General features: G+C 43.4%; 1 protein-coding gene across 1 annotated transcript in view; it reads left to right on the top strand.

The window, feature by feature from the left end:
• Nucleotides 1-27589, top strand: part of KIFAP3 (kinesin associated protein 3) — a gene marked incomplete in the record, with an annotated part of 1467647 nt that overhangs the window by 1173666 nt on the left and 266392 nt on the right. Inside the window, 1 exon segment of the mRNA XM_044085270.1 lies at nt 4855-4924. Coding sequence (XP_043941205.1) covers nt 4855-4924 — 70 coding nt within the window.

Genomic DNA, 27589 nt, shown 5'->3' with positions numbered 1-27589 from the left:
GAGCAGGAGTGAAAGTCGAGGACGAAAGAGAAGAGGAAGAGGTCTCCTGACCTCTTGTCACCCAGTAAATCTCCTCGGATCTGTGACTCCCCTCGGCTCCAATTTCCGAGGTTCTCTGCAGAGCCGTAGGAGGCACGCCCAGTCTCATGGGCCTCAGCTCCCTGATGAGCCAGGTCAAAGTGTGTGGCCTCGTCTCAGTCCACTCGGTCTCTCTCGGACATGGATCTGGTTAAAATGATGAGGCTCTTTATCCATTTGCAGATTCAGATGGAGGTCTTGCCAGCCCCCCCTCCCTCAGGAGGGGGCAGCTCGCTTCCCTTTTTTCAGACTATTACTCCTTCCCCAATTCAACCTTCGGCTTTGGAGTTCTCGGATCCAAGGTTGGCCTTGGTCAGGGCATCTGTGCCGACGGTCCTCACGTCCTCGATGCCGGCAGCTGCCTGGAGCATCTCTGATCTGACCAGTTTGAATCCGAGCTGCTCTTGGAGCCAGAGCCTTGGGGTCAGATCCGAGGGAGTGGGACCTTTACCATTGGCCCTGACATTGTTGGGCCAGGTTTCCTCTCTCGGAGCTCCGGCCATTTTGGGTCCGGCTCCGATTCTCGCATCAGACCCGGGGACACTAGCCTCCAATTGTCCTTGCACCCAGCGGCATGAGAGTCCAGTTTTTTTTTTTTTTGGTGCTAAAGAAAACAGGGGACTTGAGGCCCATTCTGGACCTCTCTACCCTGAACCTGTCAGTGGCCAAAGAAAAGTTCCGGATGGTCACACTACAGTCCATCATGCCATACCTGCAAGAGAGTGACTGGATGTGCTCATTAGATCTTCAGGATGCTTACTATCACATAAAAATGCACAGAAGCTCCAGGAGGTTCCTCCACTTCTGGCTAGGGGCCAGTCATTACCAATTTCGAGCCCTACTCTTTGGTCTCACCGCAGCCCCCAGGGTGTTTACCAAAGTGATGGCAGTGGTAGTGGCTCACCTGAGGCTTCAGGGTATTCAGGTCCATCTGTACCTGGACAATTGGCTCTTCACTGCTCCCACCAGGCGTCTACTTTCCCAAACCAGGGACTACTTTCTGACACTTGACCTGAGTTTGGATATCTCAATCAACACATCCAGATCACTACTAGAGCCTGTACAGGTGATAGACTACTTTGGTGCTAGGATAGACACACTCCAAGGCAAAGTGTTCCTGACCTCAGAGAGAGTTCAGAACCTCAGGATGCACTTCTCCCTAATTTACCATTCTCATCTCCCAACAGTGGAATCTGTATTGAGGGCCCTAGACTCGATGGTGGTGACCATAACTCTCCTCCCATGTGGCCGACTACACATGCGGATTCTTCAGTGGACCTTGGCGGTTCAGTGGTCCCTGTTGGATTTACCACTAACCTATCCTATCCACCTAAGTCAAGTGTGTCGGTCATCCCTCCTATGGTGGATTAGCTCTTCGGACATTTTGGAGGGACAACCCTTCGTTCCAGCCCCAGCCCAAGCCACAGGGACCATGGATGCCTCCCAACTCGGGTGGTGGGGCATTGTTCAGGCAGGACAGTCCAAGGCCTGTGGTCCCCCATAGAGACCAGTCTGCATATCAGTGTCCTAGAGATGAGGGCGGTCCTTCTAGCGTTGCAGGCCCTTCATGCCTTGATTGCTATTCAGTCAGACAACATGTCTGTAGTCTGGTACATCAACAAACAGGGAGGGAACAGATCTTATCCCCTTTGTCACGAGGCCATGAGAGTGTGGGAATGAGCGATCTCCACTGGTCACTTTCTTATCGCAACGCACATTCCTGGATGGTCCAACATTCTAGCAGACAGGCTAAGTCAGACCATTCTGATACCTTACAGATGGTCTCTGAATCTGTCAGTAGCAGAACAGTCTTCAGCAAGTGGGGTCAACCTTGCTGTGATCTCTTCGCATCTCCTTCCAACACAAAGTGCAGCAGGTTTTTCACTCTGAACCCCCACTGGGGGAGTCCCCCAGAGACACTCTAGTTCATGCTTGGCCTCCCAGTCTTCTGTATGCTTACCCTCCAGTCCCTCTCATCCTGAAGTTTCTGCAGAAAGCTTGTCAACTGGGGAACAAGGTGATCCTCATTGTCCCATTCTAGCCTCACCAGGTATGGTTTCCCTTCCTTTGGTCTCACCTTCTGGCTCCACCTTGGATCCTAGATCCCTTTCAGGATCTGATTTCACACCCATTGGGGGTGTCTCATCCGAATCTGGACAGCATGAAGCTCACGGCTTGGCTGCTCCAGTTCCCGTGATTGCTAGGAATCCCAGACTTTCCTCCTCAGTTAAGTCTCTTTTGGTAGCTGCTCATAAGTCTTCAGCCAGAAAGATTTATCGCAGCAAGTGGAAACGTTTTTCCTTCTGGGCCTCTCAGAGGAGTTTAGATCCTTTCACGGCTCCTATTTCTGCTATTCTTGATTTCCTAGCTGATACTTTCTAGCACAGAGCTAGTTCTTGTACTGTCAAAGTTCAGTTGGCTGCCATTTCTCATTTTCATGTGGGCAAGAATTCTGCATCCTTGGCATCTTCTAGACTGTGTAAAGCCTTTATCAAAAGCACCTTTTTACTATCCCCCCCCCCCCCGGTCAAAGATCCTGTCCCCCCCGTGGGACCTTACTATGGTTCTCCAAGCTCTGGTCGCCCCGCCTTTCTTGCCTGCCACTACTGTTGATCTAAAATTTCTTTTGTGGAAAACAGCATTTCTGGTGGCTATTACCTCTGCTAGGAGGGTTTCGGAATTACAGGCCTTGTCCATCAAATTCCCGTACATGATTTTTCATAAAGATAGTTTCCCTTTGAACCAGTCCATCCTTTCTTCATATGGTGGCATCACCAGTCAATATCAATCAGACTGTAAATTTTCCTGTGTTCTTTCCCAATTTTACCAACAGGATGGAATGCAAAACTACACATGTTGGATGTTCACAGACAGTTACGATTCTGTTCACACAGGACAAAAAATTTTCGTAAATCTGATCAATTGTTTTTGGGCAAACCTATTTCCAAGGTCATGATAGCTAGATGGATTTCTTCGTGCATCCTGCAGGTCTACAAGGACAAAGGCATGTCTCTTCCAGGTCAGGTTAAAGCTCATTCCACTAGGTTCATGGCTACATCTGCAGCTTTATGGTCTAGGGTGTCTTTAGATGACATTTGCTCAGCAGCTACTTGGTCCTCATCTCATGTGTTTATCTCCCATTTTGACATCTAGAAGGAGAGAGCATCCTTTGGCTCTGCGTTGCTCAGGAATATCCTTCCATGAGGGTCACCCAGGAGTTTAGTAGCTGGGGACTCTGTCCCACAGGTTGAAGATCAAATGAAGTAAACTACGCCAGGTAAAGAAGTTATGTACTCACTATAATGTTCCATCTGAGTAGTACTTCATTTGTCTTCAACCATCCCTCCCTCCTTCCCCCGGACCTTTGGTGCATGTTCAGCCTACCAGCTGTAAGTATAGGTCACAAGTATGTTAGCAGGTCGGGTTATAAGTGTAAGTGGATCTCAGAGCTGATTACATAACGTCTTTTTCCTTGCAATTCAGGGGATAAACTAGTAACAGTACATTGACCATTCTGTAGTAAAGGATTATTCTTTCTTTTATTCCTCTCTTCTTCATATTTATCCCAAGGTTTAAGTATTGTCTCACCCCCTCAAGAACCAGTTCATTCGCTACCACATTCACTGGACTGCAAAATATAGTTCTCCATCATACGTTGTGTAAAATCAGTCCTTTCATCACAAAATATTCACTGTAGAAAGTGAGAAGGATCAGTGGCCATGCAGAATATTCACGGCAACCACAAAGTAAACAAATAAAATAAAAACACCAAATATCCAAAAGTGAAAAATGTGATGTATATAAGATGCGTCTTTTTTGTATGTTTTTACTCTTTGGAGGCTTTTGTACCCAAGGCGTGAGAGTTTTTTTATTTTGTTATGTTTTCACTTTTGGATATACATGGCCATATGGTGGTTTTTATTATAAATATTTGTTATGTTTTATGGATGCACTCAGGCAGTTTGTATTTTATGTGGGTAGACCACATCTATCAGAACAGATCGAAAACTATGCCTTTTTTGTAAAAAGAAATTGAGTGCTAAAAGTTTCATAATTACTTTATCCAAGTATTTAGTTGATTATATTACATTCTGCTGCAATAAACATTTTGTCTTCTACACCTACAAGTTCATTCATACAGAGCATCGGTTACTTTTGAGCCTTTTTCCAAGAGTGTATCCATGGATGATATCTACAGAACAGCTACATAGGATTCACTTGGTAGCTTAACGAGAAATTTGAATGCGATTTAATCCTTTCTTCAGGCCCAGTTAGTAGGAGTGTGTTCCTCTGAAGATGATAAGCCAGGAGGATAATAAGCTTGGGACTCTGTTGATTGAAGAGAGTGGGTCGTCTCATCTCAGATAAGACAGTCACATAATTACTATAACATTAGATCTGTATATGCAGATTGATGTTCATCAGCATACCCACTTTCCTTTCTCCCACCCTTTCTTTCTGATCCACCTTAGTACACTGCAACATAAAAAACTGGAGAAGGAGCTGGTTGTCAGAGTAGCGGTACGGGTAGAGGGTGGAGGGGCTTTTGTAGCCTGGGAAAGTATCAGATGTTTAGCTGACTAAAGGCCTGCAGTTTTAGTCTTGTTGGTTGATAAGAATGGACCTTATTCAGAGCTAATGCTATGGTAAGAATATAACCTTTGTTTCAGGTTTTTTGTGGATCCACTAGGCTTTGACTTGCAATAGTTTAGCTTGAAGTGAATGAAATAAACCAATCACTCAAGATTTTTTTATTGTTTTGTTTTGTTGTTTCAGATGGGTTGCTGAGCTCAAATGGAGCAGTAAGTCCAGATTTCTTCAGTGATTATCATCTGCAGAATGGCAGGTAATTATAATACATATGATTATAGTGCAGGCAAAAATGTGCCCCCCCCCAATAAACACACAGCATCACTCCATCTCTCTTTTCTACCTTCTGTCTGTTGTGTGTATGCAGATGGCAAGCAGACATTTAATAATCAAATTGGCTACAACCTAGCTGTGTGCTACCTTGAAGTACTGTCCTATTTTCAAGTTTCACCTTCATTTTTTTAACTTGGTCTCACAGGAGTAGCAGGCCACTTCTTGGTGTGCATTATTGACTTTTAATTGCATTTCACAGGATTGTAAAGTATTTTGGTCATTTTTTTTTCATACATTATTATGACTGGAATATTCATTCAAATCCTATTACTGTATATTTTGGCTTGGCTTATTGTAATAATGTTCCAAAACAAAGGTGGTGCTTCCATATTTTGTATATGGTTGTGCGTTTGTCAGTTACATTAGTGCAGTTTATTTTGTGCTGTTAGGGTAAGAGAACTGAAATGCAGAAATCATGTTATAACTCATCAATCACAAAGTCTGCGAAGCTCATTTATATGAATGCAGTCCTCTGAAAACCATTTCAGTTCACCTAAAATACAGCATTTTTCTCATGTGGGAAAACCATGGCCACATGGAGAGGAACAATGTCTGTTTACTGTAAACTGTTTGGCATGCTGTGTTTGCATAATTGGGCTTCAGTAATTTTGGTATCAGCTGACACATTCCTAAAATGCAGGGGGAGTCCATTATAGCAAACTGACAGTCTGTTTTTCTACTGTAGCATGTTAGCTAGATGTCAATATTTTTAATTTCCTTTTTTAAAATTCTTTGTAGTTAGCAGGTAGCATGTCACTCAAAGCTTGATGATGATTCTTTGTTCATGAAGATGGCAAGATTGTTATTGAACCTGAATGTCCTATAGGTAGTGTACCATAAATTTTAAAAAGTGAGGGCAGAACACTGATTTTTATATAGTAACATATGTATGAAGGTCAGTATATCCATTGCAACTTGCCAAGAATACCACAGTATTACCAGTAGGCTGTATTGGAGATGCAGTACACTGATGGATGTGTTGAGGTTGCTAAGAGCATTGCAGCCACAAAGAATTTTGGCATAAATGATGTATTAGCAAGTGTGAATCTATTGGATTAGGATAAGTGTTTGTTTGTTCTGTAGGGGGCACCTTACTTTTTATTTTGGTCTTTTTCTGTGGTGACAACATTGGTGGCGAAAGATAATTTATTTATTAATTTTATTTGCATTTGTGTATCATTTAATACTCCTTGATGCTTGGTATTACTCAACAGTTGCAGTGCATGTGTCATTGATTTGAAGTTGGTGCGTGGGTGTAGTGTTGTCCTTTTTCCAGAATTCAGGAGTTTTTTTTTCTCGTTGGTAAGTTTAGAGTCATGCAGCCAGCTAACAAGAGATGTAATTAACTGCTGCAATCGTACAAGAAGTATAGCTGTACTGTTGTTGAGTTGTTAGCATAATATATTAGTTTCAAATCTTATATATGATGATGCATGTCATTTGTACACACTGGAATAAGTCTAAATGTTGTAATGCCTCTTTAGTATTCCAGTGCTTGATATGAAACCATGCAAGTGACAGTTTTGCCAAGCTACTCCTTGGGTTCTGTTTTCTAAATAGCAGGCAGTCTCTGTATTACATTTGTCTTGCAGCCTTTGTTTTGAAATTTCTGGATGAAAATTGTGATGATCCATGACATTCAAAGACTTCAGAAAAGTCTAATAACAAGGTAACAGTGATAAGGATGTTGCCGCAGTGTTTGTCAGTGTGATTGAGCACTGTGGCCCGGACAGAAACCATACCGAGTGTCATGTCATTTCAGCCACATAGGCAGTTACAGATTTCACATAGAGTAACCAGTCTCAAATGTACAGTACCATGAGTGTAACATATTAATGTAGAGAAAAATTTATATTTTGATGTGAATACAGTGCAAATGCAGAAAGCAGAGGTAGTTACCATACAGTGGTGGTGCACTGCATATAAGATATTACAAGCAATTTACGGAATCTAAAAATTAACAGCCGCTGCTGGCAGTTATTATGCATATCGTAAAATGTTTTGCCCAATTAGTTTATTTGATGTAGAAGGAAGGAGGCCTCTGCTGGATTGAGATAGCTCCATGATAGAGTCCTCAGCATGTGTGGAAACGTTTGCACTTGTATTCGTTCTTGTGAAAATAAAGTTGCTGTTTTTTAATGTACTTCATTTTAGCTGTTTCCATATCTCTTGTGGTGAGGAGTTTCATGCTCTGGGTGGGAACTTTGACAAAACATTTTCACCTGTTGCTGTGGTCTAGAGGTAACATAAAAAATAGCTTGTATGTCTAGTGTACCCCCTCAGACTTCCCATATCATGACTAATGAAGGCTATGAGAAGATGTCATCAGTGACATTGTCAGCATGCCTCTTTTTAATGGAAAACTGAAGACAGTATTGGTATAGTAAGGCATTATTTACTTACGTACCCTATCTGTCTGCCTTATGTTGGCCAGGTTAACGCTGTTTGGCTCGGCCCATTTAATGACAAGTTCCAGAAGAAAACATAATTTGTATGACATTTGTATCATATAACAGAGAACAGTAATAAACTGCAGTGAAGCGCAAGTGACAATGGCCACGGCAGTGCAAGAGACTTTAGTGGTAGTTTAGCACTTTCATTCCTTATTCACCATGGAACTTCACCAGAACTACAGTCCAATACAAACCATCAATTATAAAGGTATCATTAAAAAGTCATGTGATGACATTCATCCACTAAAAAACACATCCTCTAATGCAGTTAAAAACACATTCTGCATTAAAATATTTCAATTTTAAAACTGAATTAATGGAGCATATTAGATGAACATTTATAAAATTGTGAACTAAAATTGCAACTTAGGTTTGATGTCATGAGTTTTCCCAGGTTAAATGAACCTTGAGTGGATCAACTTTATACCAGCTCCCTTACAACTAATACTTACTGCTTTGGATGTGACTTGGCCAATTTCTAATTAAAAAAACACAAGTTAGTTTGGGGTATAAAGTTCCTCAGTCTTGTACATTTGTATAGTCAAACCCCAATTCAGAACCAGCATGTATTCATCTAGTAAATCCAACTGCTGTTAAACATCTGGTTAATACCAATCCTTCCCTTTCTGACAAGGATGGGAAAATTTTGATACATTTGGGAAAAAGCATATTGTTCTGCAACATGTATTTTTAGAATTCTCAGTTGTCAAACTCATGTGTTAAAGTTTATGCATGAGGAGCCTTATGGCATCTGTTCCCTCGTTTGAGGAACAAAGATTTTTGTGTAACCTTATTGATCTTTGTGTAACTTTATTGCTTCAGTGTCTTGAATGGTGACCCAGGCTTTAAAATTGGCTGATGCCACTTCATGGCTGCTGCATCTGGAAATGGTAGGGGAGGTGTACTGGAAATGGCAGGGGGAGGTTTACTTGGCCGCTAGTCAAAACCTTTCTGAGAAAGTTAAAGCTGAAAATGGGAATTATCCCCTAGAAAAGAGAGGCATTTTATGGACCATCCGAGATCATGCAGAGATCCTGATAAAGTGTGATGAGAGGGGTATGTTGGTTCAGGAATTTCGCAGATTTTCAACCTTCTTTTTTCTAAGTTTGTCAAGGGGTTTAATGCTACCTCTACATCCTTGTAGAAAAAAAAGCAAAGCAAGCAGACACAGCAAGTTACCTGTAAACAGACTTTTAAAAAGTAATGACAGGGAGGTTCTAAGAAGAGTGGAGGAACCCCCTCCCAAGAATAAAGCACGGTCTAACAAGTCTGAATGACTATCTGCAGGACTCCCCACCCCTTTCCTACCCTGACAAGCCTTTAATCCTTCCAGAAAATCTGAACCTCTGTTTCTGTCTTTGAAAGTAGTAGTTTTGCACGAATGAGTTCTGAAAGTCATTCATCATGATGGGAGATGTATCCTTTTTCCAAGTGATTCTCCCCCATCTGCTAGACCAAACTTCTCATTTTCCCTCTTGTCATCCAGCATCTGTACCCTCAGAGGATGATAGAAGTTGTCCCTCCTCCTCAGCTAGGAGAAGAGTTTTATTCAAGAATGTTTCGGTGCTAAAGAAAGAAGATTCAAGGAGACCAGTTCTGGATCTTTAATTTCTAAACGAGTTTGCGTTACTGCCCAAGTTCAAAATGTTAGCTTTTCACAACGTGCCACTTCTCATTTACCATCTGAGTTTTCTTGCAACCTTAGGTTTAAAAGATGCTTATCATATTCTTATATCTCCATATTTCAGACTTTTTTAAAGTTTTTTTTTGTGTGTATCTGCTAGATCACACTTTCAGTTCTCTGCATTTCCGTTTGGACTTTCCACTGCTCCAAGGGTATTACAAAGTGCCTATCTCCAGTGGTAGCCTACTGTAGACTTAAAGGTGTTCATATTTTTCCATATTTCGACAACTTGTTTATATTTGCAGAGCCTTTATCAAAGTGTCAGGATTCTCTCACTTGGGTAAAACAGACAGACAGGGGGCCTAAGAGAACATACAAAAGTCTTGTTTTATCTCCTCATATGCTTGTTTTCCTGAAGTGTTTCCTAGATACTTCATCTCAAAAAGCTTTTCTTCTACAAGAAAACTTAAGTCTGTGTCTATACCTGGTTCTTTGTTTTTTCACTTTGACTGCTGTTTTAGCAAGGGAATTTCTCAGGATTCTAGATCACATGGCATCTATGATTCTGATGATTCCTCTTCCACGACTCTACACGAAAACATTCAGTGAAGCCTAAAATTTGTATGGCCGCAACATCAACATCCCATAATCTTCCAGATTCTAGTTTTGAGGTATGTGAATCGAGAGATTCTTTGGTAGAGAGCAATTTTATCAGAATCAAGGGCCTCCATTTTCCTTTCCTGCTCCAGCACAGTCTGTGACAGCAGCTGCTTCAGACATTGTTTGGGAAGCTGTGTCTGTGGTGATTAAAGTGTAGGGTTTTTGGAACAGAAAAGACAGATTGAAACACAAAAGTAAAAGAGATTTTGGCACCTATAAATGCTCTCAACAATCGTCTGTGGTCGCAGGATTATAAGTGGTTACAGGCAGCACCATGGTGATGTGGTACATAAACAGGGGGGACCAGATCCTACCGTTTTTGCAGACTAGCCATATTAGCCCAGGCTTTTCAACACAGTCTTACTCTATAGGCATCTTATATATCATCAGAGCTTTTTTTTTTTTTGTGGTCAGCAAGATAAGCAGGGCAAGGACAAATTTATTAATGGAAACTGAATCAAGGAGTCTTCCATAAACTGAATCAGCTGTGGGGATATTTTCCATCCATTCACAACAAACAGTTAGCAACATTTTGTTCCAGGGCTCCATGCAAGAAGGCCTAGAAAGCAGATGCTTTTTTCCCCTTGAACAGGAATATTCCTGTATACTTTTCTATGCTTTCTATTAATATACATGGTCATTCTGAAGATTCAGAAGGATTCTCCAAAGTTCATTATGGTGACTTCCTTCTGACTCAGGCAACAACAGTTCTTTCTAGTGGAAATGGTCAAGGGCAGTTACTACAAGCTTCTTTACATATTGGACCTATCACAGAAGACAGGGGCGACTGATGCATCCCAACCCCAAACGACTGCAAGTAACTGCCTGGATGATAGATTCTTAATGCCTTTTAGGATCTTGTTTTCTGAGGATGTGCAGCAGATACTGAAAGAAGAAGGAAAACCTTCTACTAGAAAGTCATATATTAGTAAAGGGAAAATGTTTCTGCTTTATGCGAAGACAAAAACCCTGGACCCTTTCATGGCTGGTGGTTCTTTCATTCTACATTATTCATGTCAGTTAGTGTCCTCCAGCCTGTCTTACTGAAGGTATATGTGTCAGCCATTTCAGCATGTCTGCTCATGGATCCCCCTTTTTCAGTGCAACCTCATGTGAAAATGTTTTCAGATGTGGTATTGCTTACCAAACCAGGTACGAAACAGGTGGTTTTCCTTGGAATCTTAATTTTGTGTTAGGAAATTTAACTCTTGCTCCATTTGAACCAGTTCATCAAGCTGGCTTGAGGTTCTTTAATACAAGAAACAATGTTGTTGATTGCTCTGTCCTCTATAAGAAGAGTGTCTAAGTTGCAGGCTTTTATGATGGCTCAAACTTTTCTCTTTTTCACAAAGGGTTTCCTTAAGAACTAATCCTTCAGTTATGCCTAACGTGGTGTCTGAGTTTACTTTGATCCAGCCTATCCATCTTCCTGTCTCCTTTCCAGAGTCTCAAATGAGGGAGAAAGTATACTGCACACTGTGGATATCCACAGACAATTTGGATGCTATCTTGACAGAACAGAATCTTTTAGGATCCCTGATCTCAGCCATTAACAAATTGTATAACAAAAGGAAGCAACTGCATGTCAGAGCAAAATCCCATGAAGGGAAGACATCTCTGATCAACATTAGCAGAAAACTACGTTCTCTCATAAAAACATCCAAGGCCAACTTTGAGAGAAAAATCGCTAAGGACACTAAAGATAACCACAAAGCCTTCTTCAGCTATGTTAGAGACTTGGGCGGAAACCCTCAGATATGCTCAGAGTTAGTTCACAACAACAAAAAATACACTGAACCCACAGATATTGCCAACATTCTGGCTGACAGGTTCAGTGGAAATTTCTCCCCTCCCTCACCCCCAAAAGACGAAATACTTATCCCAGCTGAATGTAATTTCCCTGTCATCTCAGATGTCCAAGTGAGAACCGCCCTAAACAAAGCTAAAAACACACCATCAATGGGACCTGACGGTATCCCGGGTTGCGTGTTACATGAACTCCAAGAGGAGCTAAACCCACACATAAAAATGCTATTTAACCTTAGCCTTACTTCAGGATATGTACCTGAACAGTGGCGTACAGCAACAGTGGTCCCACTCCACAAAGGGGGTACCTCTACAGACCCTGGAAACTAATCAGCCTGGTCTGCAAAGCTATGGAAAGAATCATTATGGAACTCATAAACAGAGACATAGGGGACCTACAGACACTTGACCCCACCCAGTTCGGCTTTGTAAAGGGCAGATCCTGGTTGACTTTTTCGAAACAGTCACTAGAGCCATTGATGAGGGCAAAGCAGTCCATACAGTCTACCTGGACTTGGCTAAGGCCTTCGACACAATACCCCACTCAGGCATCATAGATAAGCTCAACAGCTTAAACGTAAACCCTTATGTCACTAGATGGGTTGCAAACTGGCTAAAGGACAGAACCCATAAAGTTAAAATCGCTGGAGCAATGTCAGACTCAAAGCCAGTCACAAGTGGTGTCCCACAGGGATCTGTCCTGGGACCCCTCTTGTTCGGCATTTATTTCTCAAATGTTAAAGCAAACATGGGAGGGTTGTGGCTGACAAAGTTCGCACATGACTGCAAACTAGGCGCCATAGTCAATACACCAGCGGACACATGCATCTTACAAAAAGGCCTCACAGAAACGGACAACTGGTGCCGGAGTCACGGCCTTAAACTAAATGCCAAAAAATGTATAGTCATCCCCTTTGGGAAAAACAAAGTACCCACAAATTATCACATAGACAGCAACCCACTGAGTACGGAAAAAGTAATCAGAGACCTAGGGACCCAGGTCGACAGCGACCTCTCATTTGACACCCACGTTGCCAAAGTGGTTAGAAAAACATTCTACCTTGCACACCTCATCATGAGGGGATTCACATCCAGATCCAGGGATGTCATTGTACCCCTATACTCCTCCCTCATCAGACCCATGATTGAGTACAGTGCCCCATTTGGTATGTACCTCACCCGGCATTTGCAACAGCTGGAGAGACCACAAAAGTACCTCACCAAGAGGATCAAGGGTCTCCAACATATGTCTTATTCTGCCAGACTAAAGAAACTTCAGCTCTATTCAGTAGCATACCGCCTGCTCAGAGGTGATCTCTGCCTGACGTACAAGGCCATGTCCAATCAGGATCTAATGGACATGCTCCACCTCAAAAGATCCAAATCCATCAGGACCACGAGAGCTAAAGACTTAAACCTCGGCACAAGTATGAATAGGGCATGCTGGAGGGATAGATTCATAACCCAGAGGCTTCCCATGCTTTGGAACAGGATCCCAGTTCGTATTAGGCAGAGCCCCTCACTGACTCTCTTCAAGAGAAATCTTGATGAGTGGATGGGAGATCGTAAGTTTACCCCAGGGGTCACATCTGTGTCACTGCTAGACAGGGGCACTTTAAACTAATTCTATTATATAAGGGAACCTTCATTGTGTCACTACTAGACAGAGGCACAGTATTCTAATTTTATTCTGTACATTTTTATACCACTTCATGGGGTGGCAAAAGCCACATCACTATGGCTAGGCTTACAAATGCCCTAGGGCAGATAGCCTAGTAGTATACTATGAAACTATGAAACTATCAGTTAATTTCTTGTGAAGGTAAGAAGTGGAGACAACCTATGTCAGAGGTCAGTATTTCCAAATAGTTGTCTCATGCTATGACCTTGTATTATTCCCACAACAGCAAGTCAATTGTAGGTAGGTGTGAGGCTTATTCCACCAGGGCCTTGGATTCATCAGTGGATTTTTAGAAAGAGTTGTACTGTGAAGTATTCCAGGAGCAGCAGCTTGGTCCTCTGTACATTACTTTACAGAGCACTACAAATTAAGATTCCATCTTCAGGTCTAGAACAGGATTTGATAGGACCATTCTTCAGGGACTCCTGGACCCTCCTCCTTCCTTCTCCCAGTCAGTATAAGCTATGTTAGTCTACCGGTGTAGCAAAGGCTACTGCAGTGATCAGTATGAAGAACATAGTACAGTTGTGTAAGAAAAGTTAACAGTAGAGGTTTGAATGATCATTTCCGCAGCAGATGTTCTCTTCCTTTACCCCAGACCCACCCCATTTGGTGTATTTATCAGAGTTTTAGCTTGCCTCTCTCAGTGGGCATGAAAACTCAAAAGGGCTTGGCATCCAAACCACTCTTTCTTCTGCTCAGCTTGAACTAAGTGTTTGGGTGCATGGAAGGTGTCCTTGAAGCTTTGGAAGCTGGCTGTACTGTCCTTAGCAGGATACAACCTATATTGCTAAAGCAGGTTCAGGCACCCAGGCAGCCAGACATTTCCTTATGGTACATTTGGCTGAAGTGACATTCAGCTGCAGGGAAGTATGGCTGTTTGCCAAATCTCTGTGGGAAAGAAAGCACACACTGCCATGCTCACAGCTTTAATGACCAATTGCATGGAGGCAGAAGTAGTAATGAGTGTTGTACTCAGTGTGCAGTACATACTTCTGTAACAACTACAACATGTAGAAGTGTGCAACAGCATGGAGTATATCCTGCAGGCTACTGTAGTCACGTTTATGCTCCAGTATGCATTTTAGATAATGTTGCCTAGACACTGTGAAGGGGGTAGTGGTCCACACATGACAATTATAAAGGCACTGCCCATTGTGCACTGTATTTTTACTGCCACTGACATGCCCTCTGACCAACCTGCTGCTGTTGACTGCCAGATTGCCTGCTGTCTCATATTCCCTTGGGGGGGACCATGGGCATTGTTTTTCTGTTGTGCATTTGGTTATTGAAGTTGTGGGGGATGGCAACTCATTCTTTTTTCCCCACAGGGAATTTGCAAACAGCCATATTTCTCTGCAACTGAATGCCACTTCAGCCATGTGTCCCCAGCCAAATGTACCACAGGGAAATGTCTCGCTGCCTAGGTGCCTGAACCCTGCTAAACCTACTGCAGCTGTGATCATTTAGACACCTACTGTTATGGTTAAGTTTACTTGTGCAACTGTACTTTTCTTATCCAAAATTATTTGGGATTAAGACAAATATGTTGACTATCAGGAGCTTTGGAATTGCTTTTCTGAGTTTGACGTGTGTTCATTCCTTGTCCCTTTTTGCCATAAATTGCTTTGTTTTGAGGATCATCCAGGAGACAAGATTTGCATTTTACTTTCTTTTTCCACAAAGGGTTGATGAAAGAGAATCTTAAGGTATGATTCGGTGAAATGGCTTGATATTTTCATTCTTGTGAGAGGTTTTTATTGCACTCCACGTGCATTGTTGTATGGTTTCTAAGAATGCACCTTTATTTAATTTGGATAGATTCTAACTAGGTTAAATATTTATTTATTTAACCTATGTGATGGCATAGGATAGTGTAGAGATCACTCTAAGTAGGATAATATTCCTGTATTTTAGCATTGTCGCCTCACAGCAAGAGGTACTCCAGTTTGATTCTTGGCTGGGGATCCTTGTGGATCTCCTCATGTTTAGCTAGTTTCAGTAACAACAAATGTATCAGGTAAGTGTGTAGTTGTCTAGAGATGCAGTTCATCAACTTTGTTGCAAAGGCTGTGTGCATTCAAATTGAATAATCTAAGACCTGGGGTAATGCTGTGTGTTGATCCTATGTTTGTTGCCATGAGCTGATGTGTTAGTGTGAGATGAAGTGATGCTAGTATGTGTATTGTGGGGAGGTTTATCGGGACTGTGGTTTGGGTGGTTATTTCTACAGGCTGGCATTGTTTTAAGCGGAATAGTGAAAGTAGTTCAAGTTTGATTTGCTTTGTATTTGGGTAGCATTTTAAAAGTAGAGGTGATTTGGTTCCAAATATTTTACTTTCAAATAGTGTATATAGAATATTTTTGTTTGTTTGCCAGGATAGTTTACTGATCAAAGCTAACCATTTAGAGCCACAGCTTGTGTGAGTTGCATCACAAATGAAACATTAAGAATAAAATATGAATGACAAATGAGATGAAAAGTAGAAATTACAAACTATGTAAGAAAGCATATCAAGACAAAGAACCATGGACATAGGTTCATAAGAGTGTACTAGGCTAATGGCCCAGGAGCCCTTACAAGCCTAGCCCAAAGGATTCCCTGGCAACAGGCTGCCTGACATTATTTCCCACTGCCTCTGTCCAGCAGGGCCACTGAAATGATCACCGGGGTGAAGTTTCTATTTCCCATCCACTCGTCAAGATTTCTTTTGAAGAGGGGCCAGCAAGGTGCTCCGCTTGATGTGTAAGGGAAGTCTATTCCAAAGCATGGGTAGTCTCTGGGTTAGGAACCTGTCCCTCCAGCAAGTTCTTTTGATTGTGGTAATGAGGTTGAGGTCTCTGGAACGTGTAGCATGGAGGGATTGGGATTTCTTTAGATGTAGCATATCTAACAGTGGTAGGTCTGACATGGCTTTGTAGGTCAAACAGAGATTGCCTCTAAGTAGACGATATGATACCAAGAAAAGCTGTAGTTTTTTAGTCTTTCCACATAGGGCAAGTGTTTAAGGCCTAGGATCCTTTTAGTGAGGTATTTTTGTGATCTTTGTAGTTGTTGCACATGTCTAGTGAGGTACATGCCAAATGGGGCATTGTACTTGATAATTGGTCTAATGAGGGAAGAGTAGAGGGAGACAATGACCTCTTTATTCCTGGATGCACAACCCTTTGTAATGAGATGTGCCACATAGAAGGATTTTCTGACCACAGTAGCGATGTGAATGTCAAAGGAGAGGTTGCTATCCACTTGTGTTCCCAGATCCCTTATAACACCTTCGGTGTTCAGTGGGCTACCATTGATATGGTATTTCATGGGTACTGTGTTATTCCCAAATGTAATGACGATGCATTTTTATGGCTTTGAGTTTAAGGCCATGGTTCTAACACCAGTCATTGGTCTCCATGAGGCCTTACTTTAGAATGTCAGCATAATTTGGAGAACTAATAATGGCTACCAGTTTGCAATTGTCTACAAACTTGGTCAGCCAGAGTCCCTTGGTTTTGGCCTGGACTTCAGAAAAGTAGATGCTAAACAGGAGAGGGACCCGGGACCAAAGCCTGTGGGACTCCACTCGTGACTGGACAGTAGTCTGACTTGGAGTCCGCTACATTCACAGTGTGGGTTCTATCAGTAAGCCACTTTGCAACCCACCTTGTGACATAGGGGGTTGACGCCTAGTTTAGTGAGTTTATCTATGATTCCTGAGTGAGGAATTGTATCAAAGGCCTTGGCCAGATTGAGGTAGGCTGTGTGAACTACCTTGCCTTCATCCACAGCTCCATTGACAGACTCGAAGAAGTCTACCAGGTTGAGCAGACATGATCTACCCTTAACAAATCCAAACTGCTTGGGGTCTAGAGTCTGGAGTTTCCCTATGTCCCTATTTATTAGGTCCATGATGATGCGCTCCATAGCCTTACATACCAGACTCATCAGGCTAATGGGTTGGTAGTTCCCAGAATCTGTAGTCGCACCCCCTTTGTGGAGTGGTATGACTGTAAAGTGTGCCATTTGGTGGGGGCAAAGCCTGAAGTGAGGCTGTGATTGAACAGGGCACACAGGTGTGGTGCCAGTTCATTTTGCAATTCATTTAGAACACAGCCAGGGATATTGTCATGTCCCATGGAAGCTGTATTCTTTGCCTTGGACAGTGCGATTTTAACCTGTGCAGCTGTAATATTGGATACTAGGCATTCCTCAGGTATTGCGATTGACCCTTTAGGGGGGTGAGAGGGGGTAAAGTTGGCATTGAATCTGTCGGCCAGTATATTGGCAATCTCTGTTGGCTCAGTATGGGAGTTACCATTGTGTAGTAGCTCAGAGCAGATCTGAGCATTGCCTTGCAAATTTTTGACATAACTATAGAAGGCCTTGTGGTTATCTTTAGTATCTGCTGCAATTTTGTTTTTGTAGCTAGCTTTACAGGATTTTATGAGGGATCTCAGCTTTTTGTTGAGGCTAACAAGGAACTTTTTCCAGTCTTGGGACTTCGCCTTGTTCTGCAACAGTTTCTTCCTTCTGTTGCAGTGTTTACTTATAGCAGGGAATCACCAGATTGGCTTCCTTTTTTTTGGAGGAGGAGCGTCTTAGTTCTATTGGGAATGGCCCGTTCCATGCATTTGTGTACATGTTCGTACAGTGCATTGGAGTATGATTCAGCAGTCCTGCATTTATTCTCCATTTGCATGGGCGTCATGAAGTTAGTCACCTCCGTTTTAAGAAGCCCAAAGTTAGCTTTGGAAAAGTTTTTCATGGTGGTTACCTGTGCAGGGGGGGGGGGGAGTATGGGTGGGGATGTGGATATCCATGGTGACTATCTTGTGGTCAGATCTGACCAGGGAGGAGTTGACAATTGGTGTAGAGCAATGGTCGCCCATATTAGTAATAATCTGATCGAAGATGTTGCTACCCATAGTGGGGGTAAGAATGAGCTGGTCCAGGGCACTGGAATTAATGAATTCAAGGAAACGTTGAGCAAGTGTCTTTGTACTTGAATAGTTTTCCCAGTTAATGGTGGGGTAGTTAAAGTCACCCAGTATGAGTGTGTTGGGTTGGACCTGAATATTTTCCAGGCTGTGTAGGAATGTGGAGTGGGAGTCTTGGGACATGTTGGGGGATCTGTAAAAGGCAACAACCTGGACTGCAGTCTTCCCTAGTGTTAGTTGTACCTGGAGTATCTCTGATGCGTTATGTTGAGCTACTAACCTGGAGGTGTGTATATCCTTTATGAATATGGAGACACCACCGCCTTTTTAGGGCTTCAGTCCATGTTTTGGGGCCGAAAGGTGTGGTTTGAGTTATAGCCTGGTAGCGCAGGAGTGCTTTCAGGTGCCTTGAACCAGGTCTCCATTACTACACAGATGTCAGTGTTCATTTTAAGGAGTGCTTTGAACGAGTGCATCTTGAGATTTAGACGTCTAGCATTGAGTAGCATAACCCTCAGATTACATTTGCTTGTAGCTGTTATGGTGGTATTTTAGTCTTCTGGACATTGTCAAATAAAAGCCACTATAGTGGTGGCAAGAGCCTTGGCCAGTATACGGAATTCCAGGGGCGACAGATGCAGGCCATCTCTGGCAAAGAATCATAGTCTGTCGATCATGTCATCCCAGGCAGACACTGGATTCCCTTAAAATGACACCAGAAACATGTCCAATTATTGAAGTCAGTCATATTTTGTTTGTACTGTGGTATCATTCTGAGTGATGGCAAGATGCTACTCAGGGCTAGGGTCATACCCTCCAGGACCACATGATCTGAGAGCTTCTCCATGTCTCTTTTCATGTAGTCCAGGGAGGTGCATCTCAGGTCATTCACACCAACATGGTCAATGACCGAGTCATATCTGTACCTGTTGTGGAGTGACTTTGAGTGCGTGCGTTATGTGGCGTATCCTGGCTCCCGAAAGGTAGCTGACCATTACCTTCTCCTTATTCAACCTGGTGAGTGGGACATCAGTGTGCCTTACTATTTGTAAGCTGTTTTGCCTTAGCAGCTTTGGTTGTGTGGCACACTGTGTGAGCTATGTGTCTCGTGGTTTGTGCTGTGGTGCGGTGGTTGCTTGCGTTTTCTGCCTTGCAGGTCTCTGACATCTAGATAACACAATGTTAATAGCAGCCAGTGCAAAACATAAGGGTTAATTTTGTTAAGAAAGTGGAATATGTATAAATTTCCAATCTTATTTAAAAGGAGTTTCCATTGGGGGCATAAACCGTGGAGGATGTGAATGAGGAGATTAAAGGAGATTATGTGCATTAGGATGTTTCTGGAAAAGTTTTCTGTAGTTTTTGTGTGTGTGTGTGTGTGTGTGTGTGTGTGTGTGTGTGTGTGTGTGTGTGTGTGTGTGTACACGTCTGCGCACATACCCATGTTGACAGAATTTTGGGGTATAACTTTGTCTTTTATGCAGGAGAGGAGAAATTGCCAAATTGAGGAGGCTGTAATAGAGCAGGCATGTTTTGTCTGGTTTAAATTGATAGTTCTGGGGGGGAGACTGGAGGTTGATTGATAAATCATGAGGTTGCAGAAGCATGTCTTTTCCACTAAGTTAGTTGCTGAGGAGTTAAGAATATAGTTCCAAATGTATTTGTATAAAGAGCTGGATTGATGAGGGCAGATCTGTTTGGCATGGGTAACCAGTTTGCTTTGAGTAAGGTGAGGCAGTGATGTTTCCTGGAGGGAGATTTAGAAATGAAATGGCAAATTTTATTGGCTGTGGCTTGTCGTGTTTATTAACTATATGTCCATTGTGCTTTGCTTTTTTTTGCAGCCTGCTGCATTGATAGGAAGTCTGCACTTTAGTTGGGATAATAGGACCCTTTTTCAAGCAGCAGTTCTAGCTTGTTTACTAAGGCAGGAGAGATTTTGTTAGCCCAAAAGACAAGGGAGTAGAATTTCTATGTTTTTTTTTCTTTATGATGAGTAATTGAAAATTGAGGGTTTGATCTATTCTAGACAAATGCCAGAATATTTGAAGAAAGAGGTTGGTTCTATAATACAGTTGTGGTCTGAGATTTGGATGATGTTTGAAGAACGGAGCAGTTTCTGATTAGTTGCAAACAGCTGAGTTCTGAGGAGTTTAGTATTACTTTGAAGTTGAGAGTGAATGTGTGGAAGTTGATATTCTGGATCTGGAAATGACTGTCATCTGCTTAGAATATCAGTGGGAGGGTGAGGTATCTCATATGGTAGTCATACCTCTTAGTCTTAGCACAAGAAATTTGAACAAAGCCCAAAATAATGCTGTGATAAAGGGCCAAAAATAGGGACAGATTTTAATTATTGCTGTTGAACTTAATAAGTTACCAGAGTACCAGGTTTTGCATTAGTCTGAAACTTGAATATCTGTCATTTAATGAATATTATTATTATATGAGGCTCAGTCTTAGGCTTTCACTTTGGTTACTTGGTCTGAAGTCATTTAACTTCCCTTGTATTTAAGCATTGTGTTTGCACGGGTTTGTGATCAGTTTACTGGAGCTGCTCAGAGATTGCACTGCTTTTTGTTAGTCTTACAGAAAACCTGGTTCATCTAGCCCACTTCTCACAAGTTGCTACAGTATTTACCTGCCATAATGGACGGACAGTTTCCCACCATTTCTCCACCCAGCGTGACTGATATAGGCATCCTGAGACAATGTAGCAATTGTCTCATGTATACTGACAACCACTTGCTCCTAAACCAAACAAATACAACATGTGAGAGATGTATCTGTACTACGAATTTGGAATCAGTTCTCCCACATATCAACAAACCAGATAGCAAATATATTGTCAGCACCCACACTTCGCCTCTTGCACATAAGCTCACAACACACAAACCCATGTACGCGGAGGTACTTGCTAGAAGCCTACCGAAAGATTATAGACCTCCAAAGCACAAACCTACTACACAATTTGCAGACCAAACAGAATCCACTGCACATAATAATACACACAGTGGTGTCTCGGCCAATAAGCCCCTAAGGCAAAACACCGCAAAACCAAATGTCTTGGTCATAGATGACTCCATAGTGAGAGACACAGATGTCTCCCCTTGCCAAACTGGACAAGAAGGTGGTCATGGTCAGCTGCCTGTCAGGTGCCAGGATCCATCAGATCATGCACGCACTCGAGTCTCTGAACAACTAGTACTGTTATGACTCTGCCATAGTCCATGTTGGAGTGAATGACTTGAGATGTACTTCACTGGACTATATGAAGAGAGACAGAACTGAGCTGTCAGATTGTTTGTCCCAGGCAGGTATGTCCCTAGCCCTAAGCAGCATTCTACCTTCATCCAGGATAATTCCTCAAGATAAACAAAAAATTATTGACTTCAACAATTGGCTTAGCTTCTGGTGTCAGTCCAGCGGGATCCAGTATCTGTCAGCCTGGGAAGATATGGTTGACAGACCACACTGCTTTGCCAAAGAAGTTTTTCACCTGTCACCTCTTGGCTTTCAGTTACTGGCAAAGGTACTTCCATCCCCCATAGTGCCTTTTTTAGGCAACATCATAACAACAACATTCTTGACAAAAAAAATGACTAGAGACAAATTCAAGGTTATGCTGCGTAATGCTAGGAGTCTAAATCGCAACCTGCCCTCACTGAAAGCACTCCTTACCTTGGAAGATGCCAATGTCTGTGTAGTCACAGAGACATAGTTCAAGGCCACAGAGAGCACACTGGCCATGCAAGGCTACAGTGCTTTCCACATGTTCAAACCTCAAAATGAGCATGAAAGAACTAAAGGTGGAGGTATATCCATCTTCATTAAAGACAAATACACCTCAACACTGGTCAAACAGTATGACTGTCTAGAGCTATTAACTGTAGATAAACCCCCCCTTCCATATCCTTGTTAGCTATAGGTCCCCCACCGTGAACCACAAGAACCACGCTGCCTTCTTGGACCTACTTGAGTCACTCACTGTACAACCAAGCACCTTGGTCATGGCTGATTTCAACTATCCTTCCATCGATTGGGGGTAATATATGGCACAAACACAATCACCCTAAGGTTCCTGGACTTTAATACAAATGCTCTGGAACAGATAATCTGCACCACCCCCCACAAGGGTCTCAAATGTCCTAGACTTAGTACTCACCAGCAAAAGGGGTCTCTGCACTACCCCGTGTTTTGCCCTCCCTGACAAGGTCTGATCATAAATCAGTCTTGTTTGCAATAACAATCATACCTGACCCCCCCCCCCGAGCCAAAAGGATTAAAAATTTCTCCAAAGCAAATTATAGTCTTTAAGCGATGGCATAAATAGTTTCAAACCCCCTGCTACCACTGTGAACAATGACTCCTATACAGAGGTGCACTCAAATGCCCTGTATAAACACCTATACAAATGTATAGACTCTGCTGTACCTGAATGGATCAAAACAAGGTCCACAAAAAAAATATATACAAGCCACCCTGGTGGACATCAGGCATAAATAGGTTATACAACAAGAGGACGAAACTAATGTGTAAGAACAAGAGGGAACTGACTCAGCAGAGGAAGGACAACCCTCCACAGCTTGAAAAACCTAATTGGATATCTTGTAAAGTCCTCTAAAGCCAATTATGAAGCTAAACTAGCATCCCTAGCTAAGAATAATCACATGTCATTCTTTAGCTACATCAGAAATCTAAAAGGGAAGACCCAGATTTGTGCAGAACTAGTGGACGGTATCACTCATACTGACCTTGAGGACATCGCCAACCTGCTAGTACAGATTTGGCACAAACTTCATCCGCCTGTCCCTGCCAGACATACCCAAAAGCATACCTGTGACTAGTCCTCCACCTAGTGTCTTGAAAGAGCAGGTCGTAACTGCACTTTCCATGGCCAAAAACACAGCCTCTGTGGGACAAGGTAACATCCCAGGATGCCTAATAAATGTTCTAAAACAGGACATAGCAGAACCACCTGCCACTCTCTTCAACCACAGTCTAAGTACTGGCTTTGTCCCGGCATAGTGGAAAACAGCAACAGTAATTACCTTGCTTGGGGGTCTGTCAACCAACCCTGGGAACTATAGACTTATAAACCTAACCAGCCTTATCTGCACGGCCATAGAGAGAATCATCTTGGACCTTATCAACAAAGACATAGGTGACCTTCAAAAGCTTGACTCAACCCAATTTGGCTTTGTTAAGGGTAGAAGTTTTTAAGGGTAGACAGAGCTCCTCAATGACCCTATTTAAGTGTAACTTAGACAGCTGGATGGGAGACCATAAATTTACCCTGGGAATGTCACCTGTGTCTCTCTTGAATAAAGGCAGTTGGTGCTGATCACAGACTTGCTCTGCAAATATAGACCATATAATTTGGTCAATAAGGGAACCAGGACATAACATGGCTAGGCTTATAAAGGCCCTAGGGCCAATATTAACCTCCTATGAACCTAAAATGTAAGGCAAAAATCTGGATATTTTTTGAAAATCTGGAGAGTTGAAAGGTATGATGGTGATTTGTTAATGAAAATGGAGAAAAGGAGTGGAGCAAGGCTGGATCCCTGAAGTATGCCATTGTGGAAGGATGCTTTTTCAGACAGAGGTAGCCCTGTTTTCACTTTGAAGTGTCTGGTGGAAAGAAAGTCTTTAAACCATGAACTTGTGTCAGAACTAACACCTTCTTCCATGAGCTTACCATGAGGAGGCTGTGGTCAGAGAGATCAAAGACCTTGGTGAGGTCAATGAGGATAGTACTTCTAAGGTTGCCTTTAGTTGTATTTTGTATTACATCATCAGCTAGTGTCCAGAGAGTTGCGATGGTTCTTCATCTTGGCCAGAAGCCATGTTGTCTTAGGGGGCAGTAGGTGGTATGGCTGAATGTATTCCATTAATTGTATGCAATTTTTTTCAAAAAGTTTGTCTAAAATGGGGAAAATGGAAATTGGTTAAAAGTGGGATGCATCCTTAGACTAGGCATGCTTAGGAACTGGTTTCATCAGGGATAAGGTTGTCAACTGTACTATTGTCAGTGGGACACTCACAGGTTGAGCTGCTTCATCCCGTTGCCCACTGTGGAAAGTAGTGGGACTTGAAATGTCCTGCTTTTCATTCGCACTGAATTGCCATGGAAAAGCCACAATTACTTCCGGCTTTTCCACGGCAATTCAGTTGCTTCACCAACCTGGACTTGCAGGCAAAGCTGCTTCCTGTTAGGTCCGGGTGCTGTAATTCGTGCAGCAATTGGCTGCATTTCATGAAAGGGGTGGGGATTGGGGCAGGAAGAGCCCTGCAAAGATCGCAGCTGTAGGAGCACTTTGTTTTAAGCGCTTATACAGCAGCTAAAAAAAAAAAAAAACGAGATTTTGTTTTCTAACGAGTCAGTCAGCCATCCATCCAACCAGCCATCCATCCATGCAGCCAACCAGTCAGCCATCCATCCATTCATCCAGCCAGCCAGCCAGCCATTCTTCCAACAAACCAGCCAGCCATCCATTCACACAGCCAGCCTGTCAGCCATGCATCCCTTCATGCAGTCAGCCAACCATTCTTCCAGCCAGCCATCCATCCATTCATCCAGCCAGCCAGCCATTCTTCCAACAAACCAGCCAGCCATCCATTCACACAGCCAGCCTGTCAGCCATGCATCCCTTCATGCAGTCAGCCAACCATTCTTCCAGCCAGCAATCCATTCATGCAGCCATCCATCCATCCATCCATCCAGCCATCTATCCATCCAGCCATCCATCCATCCATCCAGCTACTCCCACCAACCAGCTAGCCACTCCAGCAGCCGGCCAGCCAGTCTGCTAGCCACTCCAGCAGCTGGCCAGCTAGCCACTTCAGCAGCCAGCCAACCAGTCACTCCAGCAGCCAGCAAGCTAGCCACTCCAGCAGCCAGCAAGCTAGCCACTCCAGCAGCCATCCTTCATACCCATAACAGCATCTCCTTCACCGCTCCTGTGGTGATGTCATGGTAGACAGCAGCAGCTGGAGAGACCACAAAAGTACCTCACCAAGAGGATCAAGGGTCTCCAACATATGTCTTATTCTGCCAGACTAAAGAAACTCCAGCTCTATTCAGTAGCATATACCGCCTGCTCAGAGGTGATCTGTGCCTGACGTACAAGGACATGTCCAATCAGGAACTGATGGACATGCTCCACCTCAAAAAATCCAAATCCATCAGAACCACGAGAGCTAAAGACTTAAACCTTGGCACAAGTATGAATAGGACATGCTGGAGGGATAGATTCATAACCCAGAGGCTTCCTATGCTCTGGAACAGAATCCCAGTTCATGTTAGGCAGAGCCCCTCACTGACTCTCTTCAAGAGAAATCTTGGTGAGTGGATGGGAGATCGTAAGTTTACCCCAGGGGTCACCTCTGTGTCACTACTAGACAGGGGCACAGTAAACTAATTCTATTATATAAGGGGACCTTCACTGTGTCACTACTAGACAGAGGCACAGTATTCTAAATCTATTCTGTACATTTTTGTACCATTTCATGGGGTGGCGAAAGCCACATCACTATGGCTAGGCTTAAAAATGCCCCAGGGCAGATAGCCTAGTATTAAACTATGAAACTATAGAGGGTGTGACCAGTATCATATTGGCCACACCCCCATGTCCCACTTTGGCCCACTGAAAAGGTAGCAACCCTAATCAGGGATGCGTCTCAGCTGAGATTATAGGTGGGGCTTGTAGTACTGGTATTACTTGTGACATGCAGTAGTGTGCTGTGAGTAAGACGGTAAGAAGGAGGGAGGGTGGTATGGAGCAACAGTCTTATAGTCTGAGCTAGACAGTAGAGTAGATTTTCTTGTAGTTGTGAGGTGATTAATGTGAATCTACTGTAGGGGTGGTGCTAAGGGAGGAGACAAGTGTAAAGAGTGGAGGTGGGAAATTGGTCAAAAGTGGGATGCATCCTTAGACTAGGCATGCTTAGGAACTGGTTTCATCAGGGATAAGGTTGCCACCCGTACCATTGTCAGTGGGACACTCACAGGTTGAGCTGCCTCATCCCATTGCCCAATGTGGAAAGTAGTGGGACTTGAAATGTCCTGCTTTTCATTCGCACTGAATTGCCATGGAAAAGCCACAATTACTTCCGGCTTTTCCACGGCAATTCAGTTACGTCACCAACCTGGACCTGCAGGCAAAGTTGCTTCCTGTTAGGTCTGGGTGCTGTAATTCGTGCAGCAATTGGCTACAATTCATGAAAGGGGTGGGGATTGGGGCAGGAAGAGCCCTGCAAAGATCGCAGCTGTAGGAGCACTTTGTTTTAAGCGCTTCTACAGCAGCTAAAAAAAAAAAAAAAAAAACGAGATTTTTTTTTCTAACGAGCCAGTCAGTCAGCCATCCATCCATTCATCCAGCCAGCCAGCCATTCTTCCAACAAGCCAGCCATCCATTCACACAGCCAGCCTGTCAGCCATGCATCCCTTCATGCAGCCAGCCAACCATTCTTCCAGCCAGCCATCCATTCATTCAACCAGCCATCCATTCATTCAACCAGCCATCCATCCATCCAGCCAGCCAGCCATCTGTCCATCCAGCTAGCCAGCCAGCCATCTGTCCATCCAGCTAGCCAGCCAGCCATCTGTCCATCCAGCTAGCCAGCCAGCCATCTGTCCATCCAGCTAGCCAGCCAGCCATCTGTCCATCCAGCTAGCCAGCCAGCCATCTGTCCATCCAGCTAGCCAGCCAGCCATCTGTCCATCCAGCTAGCCAGCCAGCCATCTATCCATCCATCCAGCCATCTATCCATCCATCCAGCCAGCCATCTATCCATCCATCCAGCCAGCCATCTATCCATCCATCCAGCCAGCCATCTATCCATCCATCCAGCCAGCCATCTATCCATCCATCCAGCCATCTATCCATCCAGCCAGCCATCCATCCATCCATCCATCCATCCATCCATCCATCCATCCATCCAGCTACTCCCACCAACCAGCTAGCCACTCCAGCAGCCAGCCAGTCTGCTAGCCACTCCAGCAGCCACCCAACCACCAGCCAGCTAGCCAGCTAGCTAGCCACTCCAGCAGCCATCCTTCGTACCCATAACAGCATCTCCTTCACCGCTCCTGTGGTGATGTCATGGTAGAGGGTGTGACCAGTATCATATTGGCCATACCCCCATGTCCCACTTTGGCCCACTGAAACGGTAGCAACCCTAATCAGGGATGCGTCTCAGCTGAGATTATAGGTGGGGCTTGTAGTACTGGTATTACTTGTGACATGCAGTAGTGTGCTGTGAGTAAGACGGTAAGAAGGAGGGAGGGTGGTATGGAGCAACAGTCTTATAGTCTGAGCTAGACAGTAGAGTAGATTTTCTTGTAGTTGTGAGGTGATTAATGTGAATCTACTGTAGGGGTGGTGCTAAGGGAGGAGACAAATGTAAAGAGTGGAGGTGGGAATAGGTGAGAGA

This window comes from Protopterus annectens, chromosome 10.part0 (assembly GCF_019279795.1).
Source record: "Protopterus annectens isolate FY-2018-M chromosome 10.part0, PAN1.0, whole genome shotgun sequence".
Lineage (NCBI taxonomy): Eukaryota > Metazoa > Chordata > Ceratodontiformes > Protopteridae > Protopterus > Protopterus annectens.
This window is presented reverse-complemented; position numbering and strand designations above follow the sequence as displayed.